At 44.0% G+C, this 10,736-nt stretch overlaps 1 protein-coding gene across 1 annotated transcript; it reads right to left on the bottom strand.

The window, feature by feature from the left end:
• Positions 1-302: 302 nt before the first annotated feature.
• Positions 303-5,695, bottom strand: ccnb1 (cyclin B1). Its single transcript, XM_072454594.1, has 9 exons — positions 5,618-5,695; positions 4,650-4,760; positions 4,469-4,567; positions 3,901-4,089; positions 3,071-3,229; positions 2,758-2,994; positions 985-1,125; positions 571-681; positions 303-503 (listed from the first exon to the last, which is right to left on the bottom strand). Exons 1-9 carry the CDS (start codon positions 5,636-5,638, stop codon positions 399-401), a joined length of 1,173 nt encoding a protein of 390 aa, XP_072310695.1. The 5' UTR covers positions 5,639-5,695; the 3' UTR covers positions 303-398.
• Positions 5,696-10,736: the final 5,041 nt, after the last annotated feature.

The raw sequence follows: 10,736 nt of genomic DNA, 5'->3' as shown, positions 1-10,736 counted from the left end.
TGGTTAATTAAGTATATCACTAAACTTTACATTCCTCGTAATAAGTTATAGTATGCTTTTTTTTAAACCTTGTTCCCCCACCCTCATACAAATCAAGCAATCTGGTGATTTAAAGTGCCCTACTGTCCAGAGTCTTTACTGAACGACAGTTTCTAGCCTTTTAAAGAGAACAAACCAAGGTAGTTCTGGATAAAAATTTAATTCAAAAACCTTAGTCTTGCTGTACATTTTACACATTCACACATTAAAATGCAAGGGTGCCACAGCCGACATTAAACATGGCTGATGTGGACTTTCGCTTGGTCCCTTGTCTTTACTCCTGGTCACGGTAAAAAAGGTAAACACCATCCATTTCCTTCACAAAAAGTCTGTACAGAGTCAGTTCGTGGCGTCCAGCTTCACTGAGAGGCTTTAGCGGCGAACTCTTTCACCACGGAGCCCTTGAGCTGGGAGATGGTGGCGATCTTCATCTGTTTGGCTGTCGAGTACTTTCCTTTGACGGCCTAGAACAGAAGAGCGTCAGCTGGAGTGGAGACTGCGAGAAGGTGAAACTGTTAGATTTAGACTTACCATGTGCTTAGTCAGACCATTGTTGACCTTCACCACGTTCTTTGCGATTTGAGCCATGGCAGGAAGCAGGCTTTCGGCACTGTAGTCCATGTAGTGGGTCAGCGTAGCATCCTGCAGACAACGGTCAGATCACACGTCAGAACGCCGATAGGGTCAAGTACATCACCTCGGAAGTTAGCTTGACACATTTAGAGGTGATAGACCAATGGATCATAACATTTGTACTCAAGGCGACCAGAACGCCTTCTTTAGCCTTTAGTGACCTGCACTAAACACTACTACACCACTTGGTGAAACCAGTTAGTGACTGCTTTAAAAAAAAAAAAAAAAAAAAAAAAACTAAATCAGAACTGGTCACACATTCAGTAGACCTTTCTGCAGCTCTACTATTTGAACCAGATTTTTTGTAATTACCCATTCTCCAGCATCCAGGATCTTGATGGTCAGAGCCAGCGCCGCACTAGCCACCATGGAGGGCGGGAAGTGCACCATTTCGTAGTCCACCATAGTGAGCTCCAGCATGTATTTGGCCAGAGTGTGCTGCTCCGCTGTCACCTGAGGATTAATGATCCCATATCATGCCATTTTTCCAGTTTTGCAGTCTACTCTAAGGGTATATTTGATGTGCAACACCCATAACACAAGTTATGACATATCTCCCATATCTTGGACCCCACACAAACTGCTTGGTTTGAGAATCAACCCCACGACGTAGTCTTAGCGTGGCGAAAGTAGAAAGGTTAACGAGGCCAAGGCGTGCACCGGTACACAGCATAAAGGCTCTGCAGCTCTTCTCCAGCGCAGCGGACTGGCACCGGAACCCTCTCCCTGCTCACGGTGCCGCCTGACCCTGGGAACACTTTGCTTTTTGTCCTCGAATTTGGGATTTACCTCACGCCTCGCCAGCACTCCCGCGGCGTCTGGATTCTAGCGGCGGTGGAAGGCAATGGCTCCGGTCTGGAAACGCTGATACCAGTGTTCGGCGAGCACGGTCTCCATCATCCACATCGTTAAGCAGCAGCACGCACACTCTAATGCGAATTTGAATTGAGAATGCGACTATCGGACTAGTGAACCTTCAGACATGTGGGCAGCCACCTATACATCCTGGCTAGTATGGCTTTGGCCAAACTATACAACACCAGTGTAGAAATAATGCACAAAACATTAAGTATACATAGTGCACTTGATGTGTAACACATTGGGCCATGACACGTGTCAGCGACAGCAGCGCGGAGAGGTGAGCGTTACAGACCGCTTCCTGGAGGGATATGACTCGTCCTTGTAGGTAGCCCCCGTTAATCACATCTGAGGAAAGGGAGAGATGTTCTAGAGCTAAAGACTGCGATAAATCAAAACACTACTTTAGGCACATATGAGGCGCCATCAGGACTGCAAGAAGGTTAAAAGCTCTGAAGTCAATTTAGCATGATATGGGACCTTTAGAAATGGAATTCCACAAAGATTGTGTCTCTGGGTAAACTTTAAACTACAGGCAGCTGCTGCAGACATGAGGGATTTCCAGATTTTTTGTTGTGTTCTAATTTTGTCAATCTAGACATTAAAAACATCCAAGTTTAAGCACCTTTTCAGAAAGATGTTTGATCTGTTAAACTAGTGCCAATTGTGAATGTTGCTTTCAAAAAAGGACATTTTCCGTGGCTGCATTTGAAATTTCTGTCATTGTTTTGGAACATGTCCAGCTCAAATACAAAAAGCCCCAAGCATGCATAAACTACAGAGCTCATATTTAAAGGCGGTATGGACGATTTGAGAACGCAGGCGGAAGTGCGCATGCGCACCCCCGTGCAGACTGATACACACACACACACACACACACACGTGCATTTGTTTATTAGCGCATCACTTGTCTCCCGTAGATTTCGGTCCACTTCGGTGTCAGCGCGAACTGTCTTTCTCCGTCTTCATTTTGCCCCGCACACTGAGGGAACTATATTATGATAGATCCAAACGCTTAGGCACGCGGAAACGAGCCTGACGCGGCTGCAGGTGAGCGATAGGTGTGTTTTATGATTGATACGTGGCAGGACAAATTTATCTGCGCCACGAGGGAAGGGAAAAAAAAAAAAGGTTCATACCACCTTTAAGACTGGATCATTTGATGGCATTTAAATTACAATCCAGCCACAATAGCAGCACACAGGTCAGAACATGTTCCTAACACACCTCGTGGATCTTTGACGCTCTCCTTAGGAACTGCAGGGGCACGGGTCGTCCCAGCTTGAACTTGAGCACACTGAGGATGTTCCGCTCCATGCTGCGGATTTGAGCTGGCGTGTAGGCGTGGTCCGTCACAAAGGCGAAGTCAGAAATCTCTGGAGGATACATCTCTTCAAATTTAGAGGCCAGAAACATGGCAGTGACACCCACGAGCTGCAGCTGCTTCTTGGGCACGGGATTGTCCTGTGGTACAAATGTTTGCATTAGTGGCTTAGAGGCTTTTGTCCAGATAAAGTATCTCATTTATGTCAGCCCTAACCTGGAGGAAGCGGTCAATGATGGCCACAGTCATGTACATAGTCTCCTGCAGCAGGCGGAACTTCAGGCTCACTTGGACGAGCCAGTCGACCAGGATGGCCCTCATGTTCCCGGTCACTTCCTGTCCCTGCAAGAAGTTGGGCCTGATGTTTTGCTCAACCTGGAAAAACAAACATTTGACCACATTAAATATAAAGTCTATGCCACAAGCCCAACGGTTTTAAATCTGTACCATTGCCCTCAAAAGGTGATTCAAATTGCAAGGGTCAATGAATCTTTATTTAATCTAGTTTGGGGTCAATGTGCAATTCGGGCAACAAATTTAAATATTCAATTTATTGTAGTTAAAGTGCCGTTGACAGGCTCTTGATTCTCTCATGTTTTTGTATTTGGTGCATTTATAACTATAACTAAATATTCAGTTTAACACCAATTGAGTAGGCATTTGTAGACTTGGACTGCAATAAGTACCTCTTTTTGCCTACAGGAAAATGTATAAACTTACAAATTAGCTCTGTGGCAACTTTTATCATTCTTTAGCAAAATAGTCATCTCAACTGCATTTTAGTTATAGTTGTGCGACCGGTCCGAGGCACTTCAAATGCCGTTTAACAGTCACAGCACAACACATTGATGAAGCGGATACAAGTAAAAAAAAAATAAAATAAATAAATCATAGCTTAAGTCCATACCACTATTAGCCCTTTTAAATTTGGTGACTTGCTTTTCAGGACCATCTAAATTGAAAATGAATAAATCCATTTTTGAATCGATGCCTGATGAGTTTGTGCCCTCAAACGTTAATCTGTATCAGGAATCAACGCCACTTGCCTCGAGCAGCCGGAGGTACTTGTAGATGTCCTTGACGTACTCGCTGCAGAGCATGGGGTTGTTGAAGTCATCAGAGTCCACGTCTCGGACTGCCGTGTTCAGGATGACGTCGGAGAAGGCCTGGCACAGGTCTGCCGGGTCGCAGCCCGAGGTCTCCATGGGGGTGGGAGAGGCTGGCTCTGGGACAGCCTGAGGGGAACAGATTACTTTAGAACAATGATTCAACTTGAGACGTTAGTTTAACACAAGAGATTGAGCAATATACACCTTCACCTGCTGGAACCAACCCGTTTAATCCACTTGCATCCAGAGAGTGGCACAGTGAAAGGTAATTTAACTGACAGTGTTTTTGCCATTAAGGACAGATCTTGAATTCCAAACCCAAATACTAAATATATAATTTTTTTAAACTTTACACATCATCCCTTATTTAAACCTGGCTCAGGCACTCCATTTCAGATTTGTTCATCTGTAAATATGGCAGGTTATGTACTTTCATCTGAGACACGTTAAAACAAAGATCTTATCCACCGTCAGTGGCGCGCCAAAAAGCCTGACCAAGACTCACTTTGACATCTGGCTCTGGTTGAACCGGAGCAGGAACATCTTCGGGCTTCACTTGTTCCGCCGACTTCTGAACCTTCGTAGACGCTCTGGTCACCACCTTCTGCAGAAAGAAACACTATATTAGCTACAGCGTGCATGAAATATTCTGCGTAAATGAGTCTCTGAAAGTTGTAAAACACCACCTTCTTCTGTGCAAGCACTTTGTCTGGGAGGTTCCCGATCTCGCCCAGAGTCGCTCGAGGTGCCGCCGCCTTCACAGCCATCTCAGCCCGGGTGGAGGAGGCCAGGCGATTCTGCAACATGGGAAGAAAGGGGTATTAGTTCAGGCGCAGAAAGAATGCACTAAAATAGTTGAAATATGAAACCTGGAAAAAATTCATCCATATCCAAATACTGCTATTAGACTAGTGGGAATATCAAATGCAATATTGTGCTACAAGTGAAAATCCTGCCCTCAAGAAGCCAACCACCAACTATGAAAATGTTTGTTGCCAGTGTCAACATAGGAACTTTCCTTGTTGGTTAAGATGTATAGAATCAAAAAGGGCATGCATTGAAGACATTTGAAACATGTACTATAAAGATAAACAGGCTTACTATGTGCACAAAATGTACAGTTAAAGTAAACTAGTCTAAAGTACCAAAAACAGAAGTAAACTAGTGTCTAGTTTAATAGTGACAATGGGTCATGGCCCGAGCAGATCATGTGGAGGGCCTGATGCGGCCCCTGGGGCGTAAGTTGAAACAGTTAGAGCAAGACGTGTGTAGTGTGACGTCCAACAAGGATTGAAGTAAATTTTCTGCATTTTAGGTGTTCATCTTGTCCATTCACGTTTAACGAGATACTTTAAGCTCAAAGTTGTAGGCATATCTTAGCACAATACAGAGGCAAGGTCCAAATAGTCGATATTTTTTAAACATTGAGCAAAACGGGGGGAAAGAAAAAAAAATAACCCGGAAAGATGGCATTGAGGGTTTTAAAATAAAAGTAAAACTACAACGAAAAGTAAGGGTGGCCATTTTCTGAGCAGACGCACGAGAATACCACCACACTAAATGTAACAAAGCATCAAAATGTGGAATAAAAAGGCTCAACTCCAAAGACAGTATTATGAAACACAAACGCAATTAAACAAAAACAGTTACTTACGCGAGTAATGCGGAGAGCCATGATAACGTGCGGTCGCTTGGCGCAGAGTTGTGCTGAAATAAAAGAACGAGGACGTGTGTTTAACTTGAAACGGAAGACTCAACGTTTAAATCCTCGCTCCGTACGCTCTGATTGGCTGCTCTTGGGGAACGGCGCGCCTCTGATTGGCGGAACGCGGCTGTTTCGAATGCCGCTGCTCGGACAATCGGGGGCACTTCCTGTTCCGGTGTTCGCGTTTTTTAAAAACATCACTGCAATATACCTTCATTAAAAAATAAATAAATTAGACGCGCTTTATTAAGTGCGTATAAAAGCTAATAGACTTTTTGGATTTATTTATTTGGAGATGCAAAGAAATTGGCAATTTCTTCAGTCTAATCTAATCTTTATTTCAACAAACAAAAAAACAAACAAACAAACAAACAAACAGACAGACAGACAGACAGACAGACACATTATAATAAAATGTTAAAGTCTGTATACTGTAAGCAGTTATTCCAGAGCACAAAGCCAATAATCACAGTATTCAGTGTGGGAAAATTATTTTTCAACAAAACGTTAAAAAAAGGGAAAAAAGACTCAAATACAATGGTAAAACGCTCAATTTAAATCCACTAGTCCTTATTTTAAGTGATAACATATCAATACTAACACTAATCAATTTATGAAATTTCCCCATGTGTGGACAATAAAGGAATATCTTATCTTAAGGTAGAAATCTTGGGGTAATAATGGACTCAGACTTGATTTCAAAAGCTACGTCAAATCAATAACATCAGCAGCTTTTTACCATCTACAAAACATTGCCAAAATCAAAAATATAGTGTCTAAACCAGATTTGGAGAGACTTATCCATGCGTTTGTCTCCAGTAGATTAGACTACTGTAACGGCCTGCTCAGTGGCCTCTCCAAACGAGTTGTAAAACAGCTACAGAACATCCAGAACGCTGCTGATCGGGTCCTGACTAGAACCAAGAAGTACCACCACATTAGTCCTGTTCTCAGGTCTCTGCACTGGCTCCTGTGGCTCAGAGAAGAGACTTTAAAGCAGCTCTGCTTGTGTACAAGTCTCTCCATGGCCTAGCACCAAAGTACATCTTGGGCATGTTAGTGCCATATGAACCATCTCGGGCTCTGAGGACCTCAGGGACCGGCCTCCTGCTGGTGCCCAGAGTCAGGACTAAACATGGACCGGCCTCCTGCTGGTGCCAGAGTCAGGACTAAACATGGACCGGCCTCCTGCTGGTGCCAGAGTCAGGACTAAACATGGACCGGCCTCCTGCTGGTGCCCAGAGTAAGGACTAAACATGGACCGGCCTCCTGCTGGTGCCAGAGTCAGGACTAAACATGGACCGGCCTCCTGCTGGTGCCAGAGTCAAAACTAAACATGGACCGGCCTCCTGCTGGTGCCCAGAGTAAGGACTAAACATGGACATGCCTCCTGCTGGTGCCAGAGTCAGGACTAAACATGGACCGGCCTCCTGCTGGTGCCAGAGTCAGGACTAAACATGGATCGGCCTCCTGCTAGTGCCCAGAGTCAGGACTAAACATGGACCGGCCTCCTGCTGGTGCCAGAGTCAAAACTAAACATGGACCGGCCTCCTGCTGGTGCCCAGAGTCAGGACTAAACATGGACCGGCCTCCTGCTGGTGCCAGAGTCAGGACTAAACATGGATCGGCCTCCTGCTAGTGCCCAGAGTCAGGACTAAACATGGACCGGCCTCCTGCTGGTGCCAGAGTCAAAACTAAACATGGACCGGCCTCCTGCTGGTGCCAGAGTCAGGACTAAACATGGATCGGCCTCCTGCTAGTGCCCAGAGTCAGGACTAAACATGGACCGGCCTCCTGCTGGTGCCAGAGTCAAAACTAAACATGGACCGGCCTCCTGCTGGTGCCCAGAGTCAGGACTAAACATGGACCGGCCTCCTGCTGGTGCCAGAGTCAGGACTAAACATGGATCGGCCTCCTGCTAGTGCCCAGAGTCAGGACTAAACATGGACCGGCCTCCTGCTGGTGCCAGAGTCAAAACTAAACATGGACCGGCCTCCTGCTGGTGCCAGAGTCAGGACTAAACATGGGTAAACTGCGTTTCAGTTTTATGCACTACCACTTCTACTCTGACAATGTTTAAATTTAAATCTAAGCTAAAACTGTTTTGTTTTGCATATGACTGAAAGGATCTTCTTTGCACTCTTCTCTTTTCTGTCTTAAACTGTTTTTGTGATTTCTGTCATGTTGTATTGTATAGTAATAGTATAATACACTTAAGTCCCTTTTGTCCATAATTATGTGCACTGTAAATTAATGTTTTTTGTATCTGAATGTATAATAGCATGCACTTCTTTTATGAGAGTAAAAACATTAAAGTTTGGAAGGACGAGCTCTAAAGTCGTTGGCTGTTATATATAATATAATAATAATTTTATTGTTCTAAACCAGAAACAGGTCTTAATCCAAACTGAACTTTGGTTCAGCTAGACTCTAAACATGTCAGGAACATCTGGGAATAGTTAAGTCCTGGTTTAGTTTGGGTTTAGTTCTGTTTTCAGACCTGGTTTTGTCTGTGTTTAGTCCTTGTTCAGACCTGGTTTAGTCTTGGCTCAGTCCTTGTTCAGACCTGGTTTAGTCTTGGTTCAGTCCTTGTTCAGACCTGGTTTAGTCTTGGTTCAGTCCTCGTTCAGACCTGGTTTAGTCTTGGTTCAGTCCTTGTTCAGACCTGGTTTAGTCTTGGTTCAGTCCTTGTTCAGACCTGGTTTAGTCTTGGTTCAGTCCTTGTTCAGACCTGGTTTAGTCTTGGTTCAGTCCTCGTTCAGACCTGGTTTAGTCTTGGTTCAGTCCTTGTTCAGACCTGGTTTAGTCTTGGTTCAGTCCTTGTTCAGACCTGGTTTAGTCTTGGTTCAGTCCTTGTTCAGACCTGGTTTAGTCTTGGTTTAGTCCTTGTTCAGACCTGGTTTAGTCTTGGCTCAGTCCTTGTTCAGACCTGGTTTAGTCTTGGTTCAGTCCTTGTTCAGACCTGGTTTAGTCTTGGCTCAGTCCTTGTTCAGACCTGGTTTAGTCTTGGTTCAGTCCTTGTTCAAACCTGGTTTAGTCTTGGCTCAGTCCTTGTTCAGACCTGGTTTAGTCTTGGTTCAGTCCTTGTTCAGACCTGGTTTAGTCTTGGCTCAGTCCTTGTTCAGACCTGGTTTAGTCTTGGTTCAGTCCTTGTTCAGACCTGGTTTAGTCTTGGCTCAGTCCTTGTTCAGACCTGGTTTAGTCTTGGTTCAGTCCTTGTTCAGACCTGGTTTAGTCTTGGCTCAGTCCTTGTTCAGACCTGGTTTAGTCTTGGTTTAGTCCTTGTTCAGACCTGGTTTAGTCTTGGTTCAGTCCTTGTTCAGACCTGGTTTAGTCTTGGCTCAGTCCTTGTTCAGACCTGGTTTAGTCTTGGTTCAGTCCTTGTTCAGACCTGGTTTAGTCTTGGTTTAGTCCTTGTTCAGACCTGGTTTAGTCTTGGTTCAGTCCTTGTTCAGACCTGGTTTAGTCTTGGTTCAGTCCTTGTTCAGACCTGGTTTAGTCTTGGTTTAGTCCTTGTTCAGACCTGGTTTAGTCTTGGTTTAGTCCTTGTTCTGTACTTTGAGTGGGTGAAACCAGATGACCCTTGAACCTTTCTCAACAGAATCTGTTCTAGTACATTTTTTCGGTGGATACTTCATACTTTTACGTCACTACATTTGAGAGGAGGCATCTGTACTTTCTACTGCACTACATTTTTAACTGGACTAAAAAGTAGAAAGCACTTTTCATATGATTTGAGGGTTTATTTTTAGCACATTCGTGATGACAGAAGCATACTTTGCGTTACAAACATCAGCTCGAAAAAGTGAGTGACTTGTTTCAACAGTGGTCGGCCTGGTTTTTGGTCTAAGTGAGAGAAGAGCTCGGGGCGATGAAGCGTGCAGCAGCTTGGAGAAAGTTCACCCAAAATCAGCACCAACTCTTCATCAGAATCACCACTTAAAACGCTTGAATAATCCTCCAAATCTGCGTGAAATACTCTTCTGACTTTTTATTAAACTGGCAATTCAATACATTTACCTAGGTCAATACTTTTGCCTTTAATATTTAGTAACTTGAGACTGCAGTTTGACACCAGCACTTTCGGGACACACTTCTTATATATTTTGTAATAATGTTGCTTGGAAGCTAAGGTCATTGAACTGAGGTTGTAGTCTGTGACACCGAGTACCTCCATTAAAATGTTTTAGAACGTATTCTGACATGATCCAATCAGAGTTCATTCTGAATACTTTAAAATTGCAACATTGGATTAAAACAATGTATAATTTGTTGCACATTTGGTCTGCATTTGTTTATCACTCTTCAGAGAAGGAGAAACTTAACTTGCGCTCACTACAAGAGCTGTTTGTTGATTACTTTTACTCGTGCACCTCCCACCAAACCCATGAACTTTAGGCACGTTTCCATTGGTTCACTTTGTATCAGGTAAACCGCATCTAACACTCTCCAAACCCAGCGCATTTCACGGAGAGACGTGGAAATGCGGCGCAGAGATGCTTTCCACGTCTCACAGCGACACCTGGAATTACTAAACGTCTTTTTGTGAATGAAAAAAGTATAATGCGGGTATATTTTGATTCAGTTAAGTTTGGGCGACATCTGCGTTATTTCAACTGTTGCCAGCAGAGGGCAGTATAGCACATCCAGCTGTTTTCTAAGAGCAAAAACTACCAAAGTCCCAAAGCTCATTTAACTCTTTACTCCAGCGTGAACCGATTTGTTTAATTTCCTGAAATGTAAGAAACAAAGCCACGCCTCGTTTCCTCTCTCTATTTTTACTCTGTGCCTAATTATTCACAGATTATCTTCTGGAGATAAACGTTATCTGAGTCCAAATTACTCTCTCTCTCTCTCTTTCTCTCTCTCTCTTTCTTTCTCCCTTTCTTTCTTCCCCTCTTTCTCTCTCCCTGCCCTTCTCCTCTCTCTCTCCCTCTCTTTCTCTTCCTGTCCCTCTTTCTTTTTCTTCTTTCTTTCGCTTTCTCCCTCTCTCTCTCCATCTCTTTCTTTCCCCCAAACAACATCTCAATCACTTTCTTACCCCTCTCTCCCTCTCTCTCCCCCCTCC

The sequence above is a fragment of the Eucyclogobius newberryi genome, unplaced genomic scaffold (assembly GCF_026437365.1).
Source record: "Eucyclogobius newberryi isolate DKJ021-1_F unplaced genomic scaffold, fEucNew1.0.hap1 SCAF_2, whole genome shotgun sequence".
In the NCBI taxonomy this organism is placed as follows: Eukaryota; Metazoa; Chordata; class Actinopteri; order Gobiiformes; family Gobiidae; genus Eucyclogobius; species Eucyclogobius newberryi.
This window is presented reverse-complemented; position numbering and strand designations above follow the sequence as displayed.

Excerpts from the sequence above, each read along its gene's own strand:
- ccnb1 (XM_072454594.1), bottom strand. The coding sequence starts at position 5,638 with ATGGCTCTCCGCATTACTCGC. Across the intron at positions 4,568-4,649 it reads AAGTGCTTGCACAGAAGAAG|AAGGTGGTGACCAGAGCGTC; the intron begins GTGGTGTTTTAC and ends TTCTTTCTGCAG. Across the intron at positions 4,090-4,468 it reads AACCAGAGCCAGATGTCAAA|GCTGTCCCAGAGCCAGCCTC; the intron begins GTGAGTCTTGGT and ends TGTTCCCCTCAG.